At 49.2% G+C, this 22,187-nt stretch overlaps 1 protein-coding gene across 1 annotated transcript; it reads left to right on the top strand.

The window, feature by feature from the left end:
• Positions 1-527: 527 nt before the first annotated feature.
• Positions 528-18,599, top strand: LOC103260854 (gasdermin-C-like). The gene is given in 9 exon segments (XM_021712570.1): positions 528-747; positions 1,525-1,708; positions 8,231-8,268; positions 8,271-8,395; positions 12,525-12,630; positions 15,203-15,250; positions 17,068-17,244; positions 18,182-18,288; positions 18,510-18,599. Coding segments are annotated over 9 exon segments (1,095 nt in total).
• Positions 18,600-22,187: the final 3,588 nt, after the last annotated feature.

Here is a 22,187-nt window from a genome sequence, read left to right as displayed (position 1 = left end):
CCTTATCTTGAGCACCACCCATATTCTCTTTCACATTAGCCCAACTTTCCCTCTGGCCCTTTAGTGGCTGATCATCCTGGACCCTTCTTCCTTCCGCCCTTTGATATGTCCCTGGGTCAGAGGTGAAGGGATGCCCAGGCATTCCTACTCTAGCCAGAAGAGACAATGAATGTCACAGCAGTGCTTCTGTCACAAAACCTAAGTTGGAGGCCAGGTGTGGCGTTGTGTGCCTCCTGGCAACTAGGGAAACTGAGGTAAGAGGAACACTTGCGCTCAAGAATTCGAGACCAGCCTGGGCAACACAGTAAGACTCCATTTTGAAAACAAAAAACATACAAAAAACAAAACAAAACAAAAATACCAAGTTGAAAGTGCTATGATCTAGTCACTATTGTAATTTAAAGCTGGATAATCTCATGTATAGATCTTTTCCTTTAAAAAAAAATATCAGGGATTGGTGAGAGTCTAACGATTTCCTTCCTCTCCCAACTGAACTTTGTTCTTCTCTTCCATCTGCTCCTAGCGACATGCCCTCCATGTTTGAACGTTTCGACAGGGATTTGGTCAAAGAGATTGGAAACAAAGATCTGAGGCCTGTCAAATACCTGTGCAATGCTGCTAAATTACGTCAGCTCGTTGTATTACGGAAGAAGAAGAGCTCTTGCTCATTGTTTTGGGAACAGACTGACTACATTCCAGTTGGATTCTCCCTCAGTGACATCCTGGAGCCAAGTTCTTCAGTCCCAGGTATTGTCAGCAGAAGGCAAGGAGTGAAAAACAAGGGACTCAGACAGGGATGGTCCCACATCCTAGAATCCGCAAGGCGCCCGGATCAGCCTTGCCTGCAGGCCAGGGGCAAGGACCTCGATCGATTGAGAATTGACGAATTATCTGGACCTAGGCATTCTTTAGGTCATTTACTACATACATCAGGCGCTTGAGGTGAAGGTATTATCCCCATTTCACCTAAGAGTAAACTGAAGTTTATAAAATAATCTGTTTAAAGTTACATACCTGGGAACTGGGGAAGCTACAGCACAATCCAGATCTGTCTGGCTCCACATCCCACTTGTCTTCTGCCTCAGTGTGCTGGATCCAGAAAAACGATCCTGGGGCTTCTCCTGAACACTGTGCAAGTGATACCACCATTTCTCAGGGCGAAGACTTTGTCCCTGTTATGCAGTGCCTGGTGGGTTCAAACATTTGCTCTCGGAAGCAATTTTACTTCAAATACTGATTGATTAGTCCTTGGGCTGGGTGATGGCTTGCATCTGTAATCCCAGCTCTTTGGGAGGCCGAGGTGGGAGGATGCCTGAACTCAGAGGGCCGAGACCAGCCTGGGCAATATAGCGAGACCCCGTTTCTACAACAATAAAATAAAATAAAAATGGATTCGTCCTCCACTGAGAGCGTTACATGAATGGGCGTGTTGGCACACCAAGGGCCTCAGCTATTACATTTCTCACACCGATTGTTCCAGAGTGAATTCTTGGTTCAAACGATGGTCATCTCTTCTCTTCCCAGAAACCGTTGTGATGGGACCATTCTTCTTTGATGGCAGCAGGGTCCAGAAGTACCAGGCTCGTGTGGATATGAACATGGGTGTAGGCATGAACGTGTCAGGGGAGGCCTCTGAGGCCCATAAATCCTCCCTTGGGTTTCAGATTGTTACTGTTCCAGCCCCAAACCTGGAAAAACTTCAAAACAGGTGAGGCCTTGGGAGAGAAAGGGGATGGACCATCAGTGTCCCAGGGAGCTCTTTCCTTGTGCACAAAAGGCACCTAGCCTGCTTTGTTGCTGGGAAATGAAGATAATGACACTCCAGATTTTGCTACTCTCCCTGGGCATTCACACCTCCCTTTATTCAAGTGATATTTGTTAGTTACCAAGTGAATACTTATTAGAGCAGTAATTACCCTCGTGTGTGCCATTTCATGTTGGGGCGAGAATAACAAGACAGATAACAAAAAACCCCTGTCCTAAAGCAGCTTATACATAGCAGAGGCAGGGAATGGGCTGATGGTGAGGAAATAAGCAATAAAAAATAAATGAACAAAGTAGTAATTGAAGTGAGACAAAGACTCCAAAACTTTCTGTTTAAATGACATATGCATTACTGCACTGGGATTTCTTTTTTTCTTTTTTTTTTTTTGAGTTGGAGTCTCACTTTGTTGCCCCGACTGGAGTGCAGTGGCCGTTCCTGGCCACCGCAGCCTTGACCTGCTGGGCTCCAGTGACCCTTCTGCCTCAGCTTTTCAAGTAGCTGGAACTACAGGCACATGCTACCATGACCAGCTAATTTTTGATTTATTGTGCCTGGCCTTGTCTCGAACCCGCGGGCTCAGGGAATCCACTTGCCTCGACCTCCCAAAGTGCTGAGATTACAGGCTTGAGCCACCGCACCCAGCCTAAAGTGCTTTTTGATTACTGATTACTTTTACTTCTTCCTTTCATTGACATTTTAGGTTATTGGTGCTATAATTTACATATTTTTTATGGTGTAAATCTAATAACAGGTTATTATAGAGTTATTTTAATACATTTAAAAAATCAGAGTTAAAAGTCAATTATGCACCACAACTACAATATTGCAGAATTCTGGCTTCGACTATATATTTACCTTTACTTCTGAGTTTTATGCATTCGTGTTTTTTATGTTGTTAATTAACATCTTTTCATTTCAGCTTGAAGAATTCCATTTTGCATTTCTTGTAAAGCAGATCTCATAGTGAGACTCCCTCAGCTTTTGTTTGTTTGGGAAATTTTTTATTTCTCCTTCATTTCTGCAGGATAGATTTGCTGGGTCTAGTATTTTGATTGTTAGTATGTTTTAAATTTCTTCTCCAAAACTCACTTAATGTCCATAAGAACCATATTAAGAGATGGAGTAGGCCATGAAGGCTCTGCCCTTATGAATGGATTAATGCCATCATTGTGGCAGTGGGATTATTATTATCACAGGAGTGAGCTCTTGATAAAATATTGAAGTACAGACCCCATCTTCTCTCTGTCTTGTGCAGTAGCTTACACGTTTTGCCTTCTTTCATGTGAAGACCCTTGCCAGATGCTTATGCCATGCTTTTGGGCTTTTCAGGCTCCAGAATCATGAGCCAAATAAGCTTCAATTGTTTAATTTACCCAGTCTGTGGTATTCTGTGATAGCAACAGAAAATAGATTAAGAGCAGTTTTTCTGTCAATATTTTGTACATATCTTTTCTAGTCTGTCAGATTTCTCCTGCGAAATTCACTGATAGACTTATATATACTCCCTTGTATGTGACGAGTAACTTTTCTCTTGATACTTTTAGTATTCTCTTTATCTTTGATTTTAGATGATTTAATCATAATGTGTCTTGGTGTAAACCTTTTTGGATTCAACCTATTTGGGAAATTTTGAGTGTCGTAAATCTTGATGCCTATTTCTCTCTCCAAATTTGAGAGGTTTTCAGTCATTATTTCTATAAATAAACATTTTTTTAAAAACTCTTTCTCATTCTCATATGTTTCTGAAGAATTTTTTTTTTTATTTGTAGTCTCACTCTGTCACTCAGACTGGAGTGCAGTGGCACTCTCACGGCCACCAGAGCCCCAGCTTGCTGGACTTAGGCGATCCTTCCACCTCAGCCTTCCAAGTGCCAGAACTGCAGGCATGCAGTACCACACCTGGCTAATTTGTTTTTAAGTTGCAGCCCCACTCTGTTGCCCAGGCTGGAGTGCAGTGGTATGCTCATGGCCACCACAGCCTTGACCTACTGGGCTCTGGTGATCCTTCCACCTCAGCCTTCCAAGTAGCTGGAAATACAGGCGTGTGCTACCATGCCTGGCTAATTTTTGATTTATTGTAGAGACGAGGTCTCATCAAATTGCCTGGGCTGGTCTCAAATCTGCAGGCTCAGGCAATTCACTCGCCTGGCCCTCTCAAAGTGCTGGGATTACAGGTTGGACCACTGAACCTGGTCTTGGCTAATTTTTTGATTTATTGTAGAGATGTGGTCTCACCAAGTTGCCCAGGCTTTTCTCTAACCCGTGGGCTCAGGCAGTCTCCACACCTCAGCCTCCCAAAGTGCTGGCATTACAGGCTTGAGCCACCATGCCCAGCCAAGAATTTTGTGTTTTGTTTCACTTGATGATGTACTCTATAAGTCCCGTTGGCTTTTTTCACTGTTTTCTTTTAGTTTCTCTGACTGAATAATTTCAATTGAACTATCTTTGGGTTCATTAATTCTTCCTTATTCTTGATTGAGTCGGCTATTTAAATTCTCATGAAATTTTTTTAGTTAATTGCTGATTCTTCATCTCTAGTATTTTTGGGTTTTTAAAAAATAGTTTTTATTTCTTTGTTGAATGTCTAGTTTTGTTCATGTATTGTTTTTCTAATTTTGTTTAGCTGTCTGTGCTTTCTTGTAGTTCATTGATCTTCTATAAGAGAATTATTCTGAATTCTTTGTCAGTCGGTTCATACATCTTCATTTTTTAGGGTCAGTTATTGGAGCTTTATTAGTTTCCTTAGGTGACATCATGTTTTCCTGATACCTCATAATCCTTGTATCCCCTGAGCTGGTTTTTGTGCATTTGAGGCAGCAGCCACCTCTTCCAGCCTTTATAGGTTCACAACATTAGTGATAAACCTTCACCAGTGCTCCCAGGCCTGGTGTTACTGCTGTTTGGACTATATAATCGGGCAGGGCTTCAGGTTGATCTCTGAAATGGCGGGGCTCTGTGAAGTGCTCACTGGCTGGGTGTGCTGCAGGCTGAACTCTGCATTCAGGTGGGGCCACAGACCAGGTTCTGCAATCAGAGGAAACCTCAGGCTGTGCTTTGCAGTTAGGCAGGGCCACAGGCTGAGTTTCACATTTGGGCAGGGCACCCTGTGTTTGTGCTGGGTCTCTAGCTGGGATCTTGAACCAGGCAGGGTTACTGACTTTATTCTGTGGTCAGTCAGGGTCCCTGTGGAATCCCAGGTTGGTTGGGTCCCACAATCCAGCCTTGAAGCCCAGCCTGTGTCCCACAATTGGGTACAGCAGCAGGCTGGGCTTCAAGGCTGGATTATGTCTCTGATCAGGCTCCCTCATCAGCCAGGTTGAGAGGTTATGATCCATAGTTAGGGCAGAGTTACCAGGTTGGCTTCCTGCCTGAAAGCGGTCTGGGCTGGGCTCTGAGCCTGGGAGGGCTTGCTAAATTGAACTCCCTGTTCAGGCGAGGCCAGAGTCTATACTCTGCTGTGAGGTGGAGATGCTGGCTGGCCTCTCTATCTTGGCGAAGTCTTAGGCTGGCCTCTGAGGCTGGGTAGAGTTGTTGGTCAGTTGGAGTCAGAGGCTGTGCCCAACTGTTAAGTGGTGTTGCTGACTGGCTTCCCTACCTGGCTAGGGCCTTCGGCTGGGCTACACAGCCAGGCAGGACCACTGACAAGGACTCAAGCCAGACAGAGCTGCCTACTGGCCTTCCTGGCCAGACAAATTAATTGGCTTGGCTCTTCAGGTGGAGGGGCTGCTGGCTGGTCCTTCTGTTTGGGTACCACTGCTGGTAGGAAAGCAATGTTGCCATGATCCGTGCACTGATTGCTGAAGTCCTGCCTCTTTCTTTGTTTCTAGCTGGCCAGATGGTCTAGTCTTGCCGATTCCCCCAGTGTTCTCTGTGAGATGAGACAGAAGTGGACCTCCCAAGAAGCACCTTGGAAAATGCTGTTGAAGCTGGATATCTATTTTGACTCTTTTTTCCCCACTAGAGAAATCATGCTGTGATGGCCCAGGGGAGGGGTGATGCCGTCAAAATGAAATCATTCCTTTTACTCTTCTAATGTGGCTTTTCTTTTTCTTTTCTTTTCTCTTTTGTGATCCAAGTGGATGCTTCAGTCTCATCCCTGGTTTCTGGGGTTTTCACAAGAGCATTTTTGTTTATGGGTAATTGCCAGTGGAATTTTGTGAGGCAGGTGGGGACCTCTAATTCTGCCATCTTGCTGATGTCCCTTCTGTTCATGGATTTCGTTTACTTTTGTGCACGTGGGGAGAGATGGATATCCAATGATCCCTGAAGGGTTTAGCAAAAATAAGTCTATGCATGCTAAAAACAAAGATGTCAATTTCAATAATAAGCTTATCAAGGCAAAACATCATTAAGTAAGCAACTAGTTAAAATTGTAGAATGTTTAGAAAAGAAAAGTTACTTTGAGAGGGCATTGCACAGTTTCTGTGCACCTGGCTTCTTGCAAAACTCTTATTAGGATTAACATTTGCAAAGAGTGTTTATGATGCAGAAGAACACCTAGATTTCTGTAGCTCACTGAAAAAAACAACATTTTCTCACAGAGATATTTTTCAGTATTTAAAGAGACTGCAATTCCACAAGTAAATATTATTTACCAGCACCAAAAGAAATAAGTAAGCTGGAGGTAAATACTTTATGTTTAAAAAAAGACAGTGAAATAGTTTTAATAAGCCAGATGTGGGCACGTAATATGTTTTCACCTACAAATGTTGCGAGGGTTTCTCTGAAGGTAATATAAAGGATGAGAGACTGGGTGGAGAGAGGGGAAAGTGTCTAGGTCTGTCTTTGGACTTAACAGTTGAGCTGAGACTTGAAGGATGAAAGGAAGCAAGCCAATGAGATGGAAGGTGTCCAGACAGGGAGTTTAATGCCCTTGGGGTAAGTGAGTGTGTGGTAAGCTAGAGGGTAAGATAAGGAATGTGGTCAGTGAGGTGAGAGCTCAGACATCCAGCTGCAGGTGATACAGCATGAAACCTGGTCTCTAAGTAGATGTCAGATGACACAGCACCCGGGGACATGGTAGGAAGCTTGAATTTCAATCCAACAGCAATGAGAAAAGTGAACATCAGATGCTCAGTGACCTTCTCCACTGAAAAGTGGATTAAGGATTCCTCTGTAGGAATTCTACATGACTGGTACCTAGGACGCCAGCTCCACTGGGGCCTTGAGTGGAATCAATGTTGAGCCTCAGAACTGAAATAGAGAGGCCAGGTGTGATGGCTCACACCTGTAATCCCTGAATTTTGGGAGGCTGAGGTGGGAGGATTGCTTGAGCCCAGGAGTTTGAGACCAGCCTAGGCAACATAGTGAGACTTTGTCTCTACAAAAAATAAAAATAAAAACAAGTAGCTGGGCATGGTGGCACATGCCTATAGTCCCAGCTACTCAGTAGGTTGAAGAGGAAGGATCCCCTGAGTGCAGAAGGTTGAGATGGTGGTGAGTCGTCTGTAGCCTGGGTGTCAGGGTGAGACCCTGATTCAAAAAAATAAAAAATATAAAAAAGAACTGAAGTGGATGAAATCTATCTTTATTTTTTATTTATGTATTTTTTACTTTTTATTTTTATTTTTGAGTTGGAGTCTCACTCTGTCGCCCAGACTGGAGTGCAGTGGCCGCTCCCGGCCACCGCAGCCTCGACCTGCTGGGCTCCGGCGATCCTTCCGCCTCAGCCTCCCGAGTAGCCAGAATTACAGGCGCGCGCTACCACGTCTGGCTGATTTTTTGATTTATTGTAGAGATGACGTCTCGCCTGCCCAGGTGGGTCTCGAACCCGCGGGCTCAGGCAATCCACTCACCTCAGCCTCCCAAAGGCACGGAATGACAGGCTGAGCCACCGAGCCCGGCTGAAATCTATCTTTAATACTTACTTCAAACCACTCATGTATCCCCAGAGACGATATCAAGTCAGCCCTACCAAGGACAGTAAACCCATCAAGACCCACCCGTGCTAGTCATGAAGTTACCCAGAGTCCTCTGCTTCATCATAGTTTGACTACCCTCCATGCTGCCCTGACTGTGGCTCTGGACGTTCAGTATAGATGCCCAGCCTTGGTGACAGGGCCTCCTAAGGACTGTCCCCAGCCTTCTGGACTTGTCTGCTTCTAGCTTCTCTTCTGAGAGACGGTAGTGCTGGAAATCTATAAATTACCTCTTACCAGGATGACTATCATTGAGTAAAGTGCAGATACCCTTGACAAGATGGCACACACACTCTCATGCCCAAAGGACCCTCAGAAAGTGGAGTCCCCTCCATCCTGTACTTCAGAGAAAACATTCTGCTGTCTTATGTCTAACATTCTGGTGTCTTAACCTCACCATCTAAAATTTTCCTACTCACGAAGAACGCACCTGTCAAGGTCTGAAGGCATTACCTCCCTCCTGGGTGAGGAGAAGGACGACTCAGGGGACACTGAAGAGTCGTTGCTCTTCCCTTCTGACTCGTCTTCTCCTTGCTTGCACCCCCAGGAAACTGTTGGTGCCGGAACCGTCATTTCTGAAGGAGTGCGGATGAGAGAGGGCAATCTGTATGTGGTGACGGAGGTTGTTGAACTGATCGATGATACCACACTGTATGGCAGCAATAGTACGAGCAATTTGGGGAAAGTTTCCTTTTGGACTCCTTACGTCAAGGTGCAAAGTTATCCCGAAGTGGGATTGGAGTACAAGAAATACAGCCAGTCCTGGGAGTTAGACTTCGCTTCCCAGGGGGCTCTGAACCCCGATCCCAGGAGTCTGGAGAGTGGAGTCCTGCCTTCCTACTTCTCACAAGCTAGAGTATCCTGACTTCTGACCTGAGACTGACTGTACTCTAATATCTTCAATAAGAGTATTTTAATATTTGGAATCATCAATATTGACAAAATTAGAAATATATTTGATTATAAAAATATTTAATTAAAAAAAGAAATGTTTTAAGGAGTGAGATTTTTTTTTTTTGAGTCGGAATCTCACTCTGTCATCCAGGCTGGAGTGCAGTGGCACGCTCATGGCCACCGCGGCCTCAATCTGCTGGGCTCAGGCGATCCTTCTGCCTCAGCTGGAACCTCAGGTGCGTGCCACCACGCCCAGCTAATTTTTTTTTAATTATTATTTATTGTAGAGACGAGTTCTCGCCAAGTTGCCCAGGCTGATCTTGGACCACAGGACTCAGGCAAGACTCTCGCCTCAGCCTCCCAAAGTCCTGGGGTTACAGGAGTGAGCCACTGTGCTTGGCCAGGAGTGAGATTTAAATATCTTTAGGCACGTGTGATTTACATGAGTCACTCAGAATAACCAGGTGTAATATTCTTTTTTTTTTTTTTTTTGAGTTGGAGTCTCACTCTGTCGCCAAGACTGGAGTGCAGTGGCTGCTCCCGGCCACCGAAGCCTCGACCTGCTGGGATCCGGCGATCCTTCCGCCTCAGCCTTCCATGTGGCTGGAACTACAGGCACGCACTACTATGCCCAGCTAATTTTTGATTTATTGTAGAGATAAGGTCTCGTCAAGTTGCCCAGGCGGGTCTCGAACTCGCGGGCTCAGGCCCTCCACTCATCTCAGCCTCCCAAAGCAAGGGATTACAGGCTGAGCCACCCAGCCCGGCTAGGTGTAATATTCTTAATATGCACAAATTTATTTATCAAATATTTATTCAGATGAAGTATGGGTTGGAGACATACAAATTGTGTGTGTTGGAGGGTACTTTCAAACATCTGCATTTTCTGTGCAATTGGTCCTCACCTAAGAGCTTTAGCAACTGAAGGAAAGGTCAGTGAATGACCACTAAAAAAGTAGACGGATGGTAACAGACCCTGGAAAAGAGTAATAGTGGACCCCCACCTGCAGCAGGGAAGAAACTCTAGAAACAAGAAACTTCAAAAGGTTCAGGGATTGGAAGCATCGGCTCCCTCTGAAGGTAAAGTTCAGGTAGGACTGAAAGTGAGACTGTGCGGTGGAAATCTTGACCAGGAACACTTCCAGCCTAGAACCCTTCCCCACCTCTGAACAGCCGGGCACCTATCCTCACCCACTCTGGCAACAGACGTTCTGGAAAACTCTCATACAATGAGGGTTCTGGATTTAGGGATACTTGTTCCAGGGAAGGGTGGGCGTGGGCCACCCTATTGGAAAAGGGACCCACGTGAAAGTCCTTGTTCTGAGATGAGACACTGAGCTTCATTTTCTGTTCAGTTCTGGTCATCGTGTCTCTACCCTCTCCACTTCCCAGGCAGGAGATCGGAGGGCTGTTCTGTGGGAAAAGTAACCAGTTCAAAAGAAATGACAGAAAATCCTAACAACCGGGACCACAAAGAAATAGCTTAATTCCTGCCCGATTGCCTGAAAGTGAAACTCCCACTCAACAAACCCCGCCAATGCCCGCTTGCCAGCTTCCACGCCTCACTCACCAATAAGAAACACACAGAAAAGGCTGGGCATGGTGGCTCATGCCTATAATCCCAGCACTCTGGCAGGCCGAGGCAGGAGGAATGCTTGAAACCAGGAGCAACAGAGTGAAATGCTGTCTTTTTTTTTTAAAGCCAGGATGCTGGTGGGTGCCTGTATTCCCAGCTCTTTGGGAGGATTAGGGTGAAGAATCACTTGCGCACAGGAGATCACGGCAGCAGTGAGCCAGAATCCTACCACTGCACTCCAGCCTGAGTGACATAGCAAGATTGTCTCTACAAAAGAGAGACGATAACAACAAAAATACAGAAGAAATCACAGACATTTTAAAACACAAAACTAAAACACATGGAAACTAAGAAATCAGAAAAAACAAAGGCACCCCAGGGAGGTAAGAAATACTTCATGCCCTGAAAGAGAAAATATTTTGTTTCTATGAAAGAATATTGTTCTGTTAAAAAGAGCATTTAAGCCGGGCTCGGTGGCTCAGCCTGTAATCCCGTGCCTTTGGGAGGCTGAGGTGAGTGGATTGCCTGAGACCACGGGTTCGAGAACCGCCTGGGCAGGCGAGACCTCATCTCTACAATAAATCATAAGTTAAAATAATAAAAGTCAGAAAACATAATCAAAGAAAAAAGACATTTTCAAAAGAAGCAAGTGAAAAAGACAGAAATATATTAATTTAAAAAAATGTAGGCAGGGCTCAGTGGCTCAGCCTGTCATCCCAGCACTTTGAGAGGCCAAGGCAAGTAGATTACTTGAGCCCACGGGTTCGAGACCCGCTTGGGCAACTTGGCCAGACCTCGTCTCTACAATAAATTAAAATTTATTAGCCAGTCGTGGTAGCGCGCACCTGTAGTTCCAGCTACTTGGAAGGCTGAGGCTGAAGGATCTCCGGAGCCCAGCAGGTCGACGCTGGGGTGGCCGTGAGAGTTCCACTGCACTCCAGCCTGGGAGACGGAGTGAGATTCTAACTCAAAAAATAAAAAAATTAAAAATAAATTTTAAAATGTAGAAGATCAGTCCAGATTTAACTACTTCTGAATAACAGGAGTTCCAGACGGGGAGCACAAAGACATATGCAATGGGGAAAATCCTTCAGGAAACCTTACAAGAAAGATTCTGAGACTTGAAGGGTGTGTTTTTGGAAGGTATGGCTTAATGGGGCAACGTAGATCCATACCACACAAATAAGTGTGAATTTTCAGAATACTTGCTTCAAGAAGAAAATCATGAATGTTTTCTAAAAAGGAAAAATAGTGGCTGGACACGGTGGCTCACACCTCTAATCCCAGCACTTTGGGAGGCCAAGGTGAAAGGATTGCCTAAGCCCAGGGGTTCAAGACTAGCCTAGGCAACGTGGTAAGCCCTTGTCTCTACAATAAATAAGAACAAATTAGCCAGATGTGGTAGTGCATGCTATAGTCCCAACTACTTGGAAGGCTGAGGTAAAAGGACCGCCTGAGCCCAGCAGGTCAAGGGTGTGGTGGCCGTGAGTGTGCCACTGCGCTCCAGTCCGGGTGACACAGTGAGACTCTAATTTAAAAAATAAAATAAAATACAAATAAAGAAGTGTAAAACAATTTTTAAAAGTTACATTCCAAGAAATTTCAGTCTAGAATTCATATGTCTAGTTAAAATATCAATCAAGCGTGAGAAGTAAAAGGAAGATGTCTATAGATATACAAGGTCTCAGAGACTGTGTCCCCCATCTCCTTGGAAGAGAAGGAGCAAAGAGACAGAGAAGACACAGGGCATCCCCTTAATCAGCAAAGGAAAGCTCAAGAGAGGAAAAGCCGTTTACCCCAAGGGTAGACAGTAAATAACTCAGACGTGGGGACACGGACATTTTAGAAATAAGGGAGAAGGGAGGTGAGGGCTGGGAGAGGAACAGAAAAATGAAATTCTCGTGATCAAAAAGAGAAAAGAAATAGACATATGCTAAGTCTGGAAACAAATCAAGCACTGCAATATGAGCATCACGTTGAGACATGAGGACCATTGCTAGGCCGTTGCCAGGCCATTGGGACCATTGCCTTGCTAAGTCATGGTGTGGCCATGTGCTCTTTGAGCTACGACCAGGCCTTGTGTTCTTAAGCTTTGACCCCTTCTTTGGTGAGGTAAATCCTCTCTTTCTCTCTCTCGCTCTCTCTCCAATTTACTTTCTAAATAAATGATATTTTCTAATTAAAGAGAGAGAGAGAGAGAGAGAAATGAGAAGAAGAACACAATGAAACCGGGAGACAGTCATCGGAAACCAGGTGGCAGGAGTGGGAGTCAAGAGCAGGGGCTGCGGGTGTTCCCCCATGAGCTTTCTAGACCTCTCTGACGTTAAAGTTACACGTGCTTAGTATTGAATTGTCTGCTTTCCCTCTTCAGGGTCAAGGCCAAGGAGAGAGTCTCAACGTGAAGAGTAAGATGCTGACCCTGCAGAGGGGCCGGGCGGTGGGTTAGAGCATGAAGCAGCTGATTATCAAGGAGACAGGCGGGCGCAAGCGGAGGCTCAGGGAGGCAGAGACGGGTGGAGGGCGTGTCTGCCTCTCCAGAACCCAGAAAGGAGGGGAGGAAGGTTGGCAACAAGCAGGATCCCAGGGCCACACCCATCCCACCACTACACCCACCTCCCAACATGGCGCCGTTGAGATCTTGCTCCTGGCAGATAGAGAGACCATCTCCTACATGAAGCCCAACTTGGAGCTCTCATCTTAGAGTGTCCTTAGCACTGGGCAAAGCCCAGCCTTAACCCAGCCATCTCTATTCATTCATGGCTGGGCCACTCTCCCAACCTCTCCAGAGCCCTCTCCAGGTTACCCATAATCCCACTGGCACCACCACAAGGAAAAACGCAGATATAATGCCCCAAGAACACAATGCAGAAATTATCTCCGTCTCTCCCTCCTTCACTGGCCTCAAAATGCTCAGTCCCCTACTACACACACCGGTGTTGTGGGCAGAACCATTGACACCAGCTGTATATCCGGGCGTGATGGCGAGCGCTGGGGACATAACTGGCTCTCGTTGTCCTTGTCGTCTCCTTTCCCAAATGTTGAGTCTCGGCTAGAGCTCATCCGATTCAGCTGGGGCCCAGCTTCTCAGAGATGGGGGATGCCCACACCCCACCACACTCACGCCCACACACTCTGCTCCCAACAGCATCCTTACTGCGACAGCCGGTCAAGGAAGCTTCTTGGTGTCCATGGCCGCCCATCGGTGGCCATAGACAGAAAGAGGCTGGACTGCCCAGCCTTGTGCAGTTAGCGGACTCTGGCTTCTGGAGGAAGACCAACCACACCTAGCCTCAGCTCTCAACTGCTGAACAGGGCCCACACTTTAGAGGGAGGTCAGAGACTCCTGCCAAGGGCACCGGGAGAGGGAGGTGCTATCAAAGGTCATGGTGAACACGACAGTTCAGTCATATCAATAGCAACAAAACCAAAAAAGAAATGGTCAGAAAAAAGGAGGTCTCCCCACCCCCCAAGGAAGATGGTGAGGGAGAAGCCAGAGAGAGTCGAGTCCATGCTCACTTGTGACTAAAGCCAGACGGAGTCACCAGCGAATCGACTGTAGTGATGGAGTTGTGACTGCAACAAGAGGAAGAGAGGACAAAGAGGGTACAGGACTCCTAAGGAAGTCCACTGAGGGGACAGTGAGTGGGAGGAGGTGGTGACCGAGGGGAAACCTGGGGGAGGGGGCCGATGAGACGGCAGACTCGGGCTTGTGGCCAGGTTCAGGAAAAGACCCTGCTGAACTAGAGAAGGTGAAGGCGAAGTGGTGACTCATGCCTGTCATCGCAGCACTTTGGGAGGTGGAGGCGAGAGGCTGGCTGGAGCCTACAGTTTCGAGACCAGACTGAGCAACTTGGCAAGACCTCATTTTAACAATAAATCAAAAGATTAGTCGGACGTGTTGGTGCATGCCTGTGGTTCTGGCTACTTGGAAGGCGGAGGCAGAAGGATCGCCTGAGTCCAGCAGGTCGAGGCTGCGGGGGCCGGGAGCGAGCCACTACACTCCAGCCTGGGCAACAGAGTGACTCTGATTCAAAAAAAAAAACCTCAAAAAACAAAAAACGGTGAAGATAAGTTGGTGTCTGTCCCATTGCTGGACATCTATCTGCATTTCTTTCGTCAGCTGGAGGAGAGACACTCTCATTTCTATTTTACTAGCCAGTGCCATGGCACGTTATTTAACTCCTCTTATTTTTTTTTTCCTGATTCGTTAGGAGGATGAAATTTGTTCCTCTGTAAGTCAAGCACGTTGTAAATGTGTGTTCCCTTCTCCCTTAGACCCAAAGTGGAGTGCCACTTCACCCCTGGTGGCCAGAAAGTGACTTACAGGGAGGTCCACCTTTTGTCTAACTGCATTCAGTTCACACTCGCCAACACTTTTTTTTTTTGAGTCGGAGTCTCGCTGTCACACAGGCTGGAGTGCAGTGGCACACTCACGGCTACCACAGCCTTGAATTGTTGGGCTCGGGCAATCCTTCCACCTCAGTCTTCCAAGTAGATGGAAACACAGGCATGCGCCACCGCTCCCAGCTAAGTGTTTGATTTATTGCAGAGACGAGGTCTCGCCAAGTTGCCCAGGTGGGTCACTGTGCAACACTTACACGACATGTTTTGTCTTCTTCACGGGCTCTTTTCCCCTGTTGAACACTTCGACTTCAGTGTTAAGCAAGTCTCAGACCTCAGCACATTTCTCTACAGGGAGTGTGAACGCACCCAAGATGGTTGGGCTGGGAGCTGGCGTGAGGGCAGGTCAGAAAGAAAAGAGACAGGAGGCCAGCCTCCCAAAAGGGCCGGGGAGGCCGGTCTCCTTGACCTCATCAAGGTGATTCTCCAAAGTTGGAGGGCAACCAGGATTACCCAGGGTGCTTGCTCAAAATGCAGGGTCAGGGCACCTTTCGACAGTGATTCAGAAGACACAGAATGAGACTAGGTGAGACTCAAGCATGCCGGTGGCTCCGATCGACAGAAGGGGTCCCTGGTCCCGGTCAGGGTCGGGGAAGCCTCGGGCAGGAATAACCTGAGCTCTCCCAACGGGGCTTCCTTTCCATCCAGCCGTGTTTCTCGTCTCAGGTGATGGTGAGCAGGAAACCTTCCAAGATGGTGAGTTTCAGAATCTGGCAGCCTCTTGGCTGAGAACTCGGGCCCGGCTGAGCCCTGACCCCCGTGGTAGTCCCACAGGAGCCCCACGGAGGGCTCAGCCCTCACCGACCCACAAGGAACCGTCCCCCAGCCAGGTCTCTCCACCAACGCCCCTCTCCTGGCCTCTGACCCGGCCTCCAGCCCCTGGGGCCTTAGAGCAACCAGCTTTTCTCCTCTGACCGCTCAGCTGAGGCTGTTGCGAGTGGGAGCTTCCTGGGAATCTATTTCTCTGGGGAGGTTTCTCAGCTGAAGCGGTGGTGCCAGGCGAGAAACAAGGGGCAGAGAGCGGACTCAGGGAGGCGAGACCAAGAGGGAAGAAGTGGAAGAGGCAGGCTGGGCAGACTGACTCGATGAGTAAACCATTTCCTTTCTCTTTCCAGAGAGGCATTTGATCAATAGGCTGAGAGAGGTGAGTGGGTGATTATGGAGCCAGGGAAGTGGAATCTGACCCCTCCCGGGGCCACTCCGAATCACAGAAGCCCACCCCTGGCTGCCGGGACACAAGGCCTTGGGATCTGGCCTCCTGGGCCAAGGGCAGGGGAGGAGGGACACAGGGGAGGCGGGGGCGGAAGGCTGAGAAACCCAGTCTGCGAGACCCTCTGGTGAGGGATCTAATTTCTCTTCCTAACATTCGTTGGCGGAGGTCGTGTCCCCCCGATAGGTGAGCGAGGGTTTGCTGGAGGTGGGATCCCATCTGTGCACCTTGGGTAAGCAGGGATGATCGTCCCTGTCTCTGCCCCCCTGCCCTAGGGCCTGGCCCTCGGCCACGCAGAGTGGGAAGGGTCTGCAAAGGCCTGGGTTGGGGCCGGAAGACGTCAAGCGAGGGGGGTGGTGGGAGGACAGAGCCCCCCACAATGTCCCAGAAGTAAACGCAGGGGGCGAGGAAGGAAGATGACCCGTGATTCTCTTTCTCCTTCCGGGAAGAACAGAGGAACCGCTTTGGCGAGGTGAGTGTTTTTTTACTAGGAGGAAAGCTTGGGGTTTCTGGGTGGGAAACTGCAGGGCTGAGCGCCCTGACTGGGAGTTTCCATGCCAGCAGCGAGCTGAGGCCTGCTTCCGAATGTGCTCCTTGTTCTGGCCCACTTGTTGAATAAGGATTCATCCGAGAACACCGGCAACAAGCGCTTACTGAAGACACACCAGGCAAGAGGCAACCTGCGGAGTGCCGATCGCAGGCACGGCCGGGAACCAGACAGACAGAAGTTCCTGCCTCCCGGGGCCTCCAATCCAGTGGCCTCTCGCTGACAACAAGTCACCCTGAGGCCACCTGACGCCTCCCGGGAAAAGCAGAGACCCCGCCATTCACCTGCCGGTTTAGTCTTCATAGACATCGAGGTTCAGGCAAAACCGCTGGTCGTGAGGGTAGCGCCTACGCGCCAAGGGCCTGGCAGGCATAACCTCACTTGATCCTCCCAGTGGAAACTGTCCCAGAGCACCCATGGTTTTCATCTCCAGAGCCCAGTGCTGGATTTCACACTCTTCCTGACATGTCCTAGAAATGGCCACTTGTTCCTTCGCTTCCACTCGCAACGACTCTTTCCAGAATCTCCCGCTCTGCTCCCTGCACCCCGTCCCCTCCCTTCAGAGGTCCGGGAGTGTCCATCGTTGTAGCCTCTTGGACGGCTCCATCGCCAGAGCTCAACCATGCCACTAGCAGCGACAATTCTGGCCAGGGCTGAGAGGATATTGGCTCTCGCTAATGCCCATGAGCTGTGCTTCTGAGATGTTCTAATCAGAGTATCTCCCGCTTTCTTGTCGGTGTTGATGCCTGAGGGCAGATTTCAAGTGTCTGCAAGAGGAGGTTTCCCGAGAATCGGAGGCACTGGCCCAGCTCTCCGAGGACGTTCGAGACATCGTGTTCCAGAGTGTCCAGGCCATGCTCGGAGACCGAGGGGCTCTGCAGGACCTGATGGACACGGTGAGGGTCCCACAGCTGCCCAGGCCTGATCCAAGCTGTAAATGGGGTTGTAGGAGATATGGCCACCAAGAGACATGGAGGGGGTTTCTGGGGGGGGGGGGCGAGGATGCCCGAGGTGCCCAGGGAATGAGATGGACAGTGGAGGTTGGCGACTCTAGCCCCAGGACAAGGCCCAGGGCAGGGAGTGCAGCCCCCACATAGCCAGGCTGCTCGGAATCCCCTGGGGGAGGTAGAGAGCCCTCACCCTCCCACCCTTGGTCATCTCCTAGAGACACAGAAGACACAGTCAAATGACTTAACTTTAACGTTACTATTATAACATTGTAATAACATTCTACAACATTAACGTTACTAACATTGTAATAACATTCTACAACATTAACGTTATTATTATTACCGCAACCTCGAACTACTGGGCTCTGGCGATCCTACCACCTCAGCCTTCCATGTAGCTAGAACTACAGGCGCGTGCTACCACGCCCGGCTCATTTTTTTAATTTATTGTAGAGATGAGGTCTCGCCTACCTAGGCGGGTCTCCAACCCGCGGGCTCAGGCAATTCACTCACCTCAGCTTCCCAAAGGCGCGGGATTACAGGCTGAGCCACCGAGCCCGGCTAACGTTATTATTCTTAACACTAACACCTAGCCTGGCTCGGTGGCTCAGCCTGTAATCCCAGCACTTTGGGAGGCTGAGGTGAGTGGATTGCCTGAGCCCGTGGGGTCGAGGCCTGCCTGGGCAACTTGGCGAGACCTCATCTCCACAATAAATCAGAAATGAGCCGGGCGTGGTAGCGTGCGCCTGTAGTTCCAGCTACTTGGAAGGCTGAGGTGGAAGAATCGCCGGAGTGCAGCAGGTCGATGGCCAGGGAGTGCCACTCCAGTCTGGGCAACAGAGTGAGACTCCAACTCAAAAAAACAAAAACACAAAAAAACAATAACACCTGTCCCCTGTAACTGGGACACGACCCTTCAGATCATCTGGACAGCCCCGGCGGCACCATGCTCAGCGAGCCAGGAGAGACCTCAGGCCCTCTGCGGCTCGAGCTGAGTCCGGCCTCTGTCACCTTCCTGAAGCCACAAGTGAGAATGGCTTGGGGATGTGGTGGGAGAGTCACAGGCCGGTCCTTGACCCCAAAGGCAAAGCCCTCAGGCCTCGCGATCCTTCCTCCTCATGTCACTCTGTTCAAGCTCAGAAGGGCCCAGCGTAATAACTCACCCCTGACACAGAATGGGTCTGAGGCTGTGAAAGGGACCGCGGTGAACCTTCGAGATCCCCTGGAGACGGATCCTTCCGCCTGCAGCCTCAGAGTCCCATCCTCCAGACCGTGTCGTTCCGGCTCCTGGAGGCCATCCAGGGAAAGCACACCTCAGAAGGCTCAGCCTCCTTGTGAAGCCGGCCTGGCGCTCCTGGGTTCCAGATGGGATCCTTTCTCTCTCGGCGAGCGTGGTCCGGGGTGTGAGGGCAACTTTCACTTTTATCGCTTTGCTTTCCCCCCACACTTTCATGCTGAGTGTCACCGCTCTTCCCAGAAGCCAGTCTTCCCTCCCCCGGTCCCATCTCCCCTGCCCCAATGTCCCAACAAGCAGACGAAGAGGCCAGATTGTTCAGCCACATTGTGGCCTTGGGTTAAAGTCTGTAAAGTGGAGAAGGCCGTTCCAACTGCTTCCTGCTCACACTCATATTTCCTGTTTTGTCCTGTACTGAAAATGTCCTGGGGTGTTTTTTATTTGCTTGGTGTTTTGTTTTGTTGAGTCGGGGTCTCACTCTGTGGCCCAGGCTGGAGTACAGATCACAGCTCACTCCAGCCTCTATCTCCTGGGCTCCGGTGATTCTTCCACCTCAGCCTCCTGAGTAGCTGGGACTACTACCAGCATGTGTCACCATACTCAGCCAATTTGGGGATTTTTTTGTAGAGACGAGGTCTCGCTATGCTGCCAAGACTGATCTCGAACTCCTAGGCTCAACCACTCTTCCTGCCTTGGCCTCTCAAAGTGTAGGATTACAGGTGGGAGCCACCACACCTGGCTATTTGTTTGCTTTAACTCACGGTAATCAACTCTGGGTGTTTAGCATTCATCTCTTTTCTTTTTCTCTCAGCAAGAAAACAACAGGATTGCACATTCCAGAGATTTCATCTGTCTCTGGTGGGGCCCAGAAGTGGCCAGGGAGAGCTTTGCTTCCAAGGGAATCCCCAGGTCACACCCTGGGCAGCGTGCACCTGTAGCTCCCCCCTCTCTGAGCTGAGGGTTTGACACCCTTCCTTTCTAGAGCTTTCCTGGCATCAGATAAGAGCAACACCAACCCTCACCAAGCTGAGATGCACAGATTTGTTCTTCGCCTCTCCTTGGCTCCTGTGTCCTTCCCTCTGGGCAACTTCTGTTACTTTAAAAAAAAAAAAGGAAAAAAACCTAAGTCCCTTTATATTTTCATGTCCTGTTTTTCCCTTAAGGTCGTTTGAGTAGCTTTCCTTTGTAACCAAATGGTTTTAAATTAAGAGAACTAACTTAACCTCATCTCCTATTGTGGTTTATCTGAGCATCAGACCCAGGAATTCTCACTTTTACTCTGTGAAGCAGAGAGGACAGGAAAAGGATGAACATTTATGAAGCACTGACCATGTGCCAAGTTGTGTCTTCACACAACTCAACCAACCTTCCCTCTGGCTCAAGACAAACAGAATCTCCATCTACAAGGAAGACACTTGGATGTCCAGGGTGAATGGCAGTTCAAAGGTCACAAAACCAGGTAAAAGTCAGGGCTGAGATTCCATCTGATGTGTGTCTGACCCCAAAGTCACTGCCTACTGCACTATCTCTAGAGACTGGAAGAAGGAGAGGGAGAGGAACTCAGAGAAAGAGAGGGAGAGGCAGAAGGAGCGAGAGGAGGGGAGGGAAGAGGGACAGGGAGGGCGATTCAGCACAGGGACAGGGCCCTCGCCCAAGGATACAGCCAAGCCTCTGCTTCCACTTGGGTGGCCTTTGCCCATCCAGACGCTTTCCCACCCCAATCTCACCGCATCCCCCTGCCTCACCTGCAAAAGAGGCCGGACAAGCACCAGCCCCTCGCCCGATCACAGGGTGCACAGAGGCCAACGGACTTCATCCGGATCTCGTGGCCAGCAGAGACAGAGCTGCCACTCGGGTCTGACACCTGAACTTTCCCCAGTAGTCCAGGGTCTTGAGTGGAATCCCAGACCTTACATGGCGCATACGAGAAGAAAATGTCAGGTGTCAGCAGAAGCTGTGGCATCTGTTGTCAGAAGATGAGCAGATTGTCGAGATGACGCCTCCATGATCCTGAAGCTCAGAGGAGCCAGGTGACTAAGTGCCCTCCGTCTCGCCTGAGGAGTCATGACTGAGCTGGACAAGGAGGCCCAGGGTCCCACCAGGCAGTCAGAGATCAGCGGTCTCAGGGCTGGAGGCTGAGGCCTCCCCCTGCTGTCCCGCCCACTGTGGAAGCGAAGAACTTTCCAAAGGTCATGGAGCTGGCGAGAACTAGAACTGGGACTCCAACCAGGGTTTATCTAACCCAGCTCTGCTGTGCTTGGCCGTGGTGGACTGGAAACCAAGCAACACTCAAGAGGGACAGGTAGTGGGCCAGGCCTAGAGGAAGCCTGGGAGAGGGAGCCAGGGGAAAAAGTCGCCAGTGGTCATGGACACAGCCCATGGGGTCACGACAGGATAATCCTCCCCTTCGGAATCTCCCTGAGACCCTGTACAAGAAAGAGATGCTCCCACCCAATGCACAACCTTTACTCTTAAGCAGGAAGACAAGTTTCTCTGCCTGACGCTCTCTCCACAATCCCTTCCCACTAACGAGCCCACCCGGCCCAACCTGGTTAGGGACATTCATGCTACAGCAAAGGCGAACCAGTCGGGTCAGGCTGCCACAACACAAGGCCACAGACCGAATGGTTTACACAACAGAAATGGGTGTCTTACAGTTACGCAAGCTGGAGAATCCAAGATCAAGATGGCAGCATGGTCTGGTTCAGGTGAGACTCTTGTTCCAGCTCACAAAGGCCACTTTCTCATTGTGTCCCCCCATGATGGGGAGAGAAAGAGAGTGAGCAAGCTCAGTGGCGTCTCTTCCTGCAAGAGCACTAAACCCATGGGAAGGGCCCCATCCTCATGACCTCACCCAGGCTTAAGGACCTCCCACAGGCTCCATTTCCAAATACCCCGTCTTGGGGGTTAGGGCTTCAGCTTATGAATTTGGAAGAGAGACAAACATTCAGGTGATCACAAAAGGGAAAACCAGATTCAAGCCCTGGCGTTGTGAGGCCCATTGCTGGAAATTCAGATTTTTTTTTTGAGTTGCAGTCTCACTCTGTCCCCTGGACTGGAGCACAGTGGCAGGATCACCACAGTGTTGATTTCTGGGCTCAGGTCATCCTTCTGCCTCAGCCTCCCAAGTGGCTGGAACTACAGGCATGTGGCACCTTGCCTGGCTACTTTTCAAAAAAATTTAAAAAAATTTTTTTTTTTTTTTTGGAGTTGGAGTCTCACTCTGTCACCCAGGCTGGAGTGCAGTGGTATGCTCACAGCCACCGCAGCCTTGACCTGCTGGGCTCCGGCAATCCTTCTGCCTCGGCCTTCCAAGTAGCAGGAACTACAGGTACTCATCACCACGCCCGGCTAACATTTTGATTTACTGTGGAGATGAGGTCTCGCCAAGTTGCCCAGGCTGGTCTCAAACCCATGGGTTCAGGTAATCCTCTCACTTCGACCTGTCTTACAGTTATTCCAAAGTGCTGGAATTATAGATGTGAGCCAAGTGGCCCGGGCTGGTCTCAAACTCCTGGGCTCAGATAATCCTCCTGCCTCAGCCTCCCAAAGTGCTAGGATGACAGGCGTGAGCCACTGCGCCAGACTCTGGAACTTTAAATGGGAAAGAAATGGAGAACAAAGGTCAAGCTTAGCCGGGCTCGGTGGCTCAGCCTATCATCCCGCGCCTTTGGGAGGCTGAGGTGAGTGGA

The sequence above is a fragment of the Carlito syrichta genome, unplaced genomic scaffold (genome assembly GCF_000164805.1).
Source record: "Carlito syrichta isolate Samal-C Ts95f unplaced genomic scaffold, Tarsius_syrichta-2.0.1 Scaffold303367, whole genome shotgun sequence".
Classification (NCBI taxonomy): Eukaryota; Metazoa; Chordata; class Mammalia; order Primates; family Tarsiidae; genus Carlito; species Carlito syrichta.
This window is presented reverse-complemented; position numbering and strand designations above follow the sequence as displayed.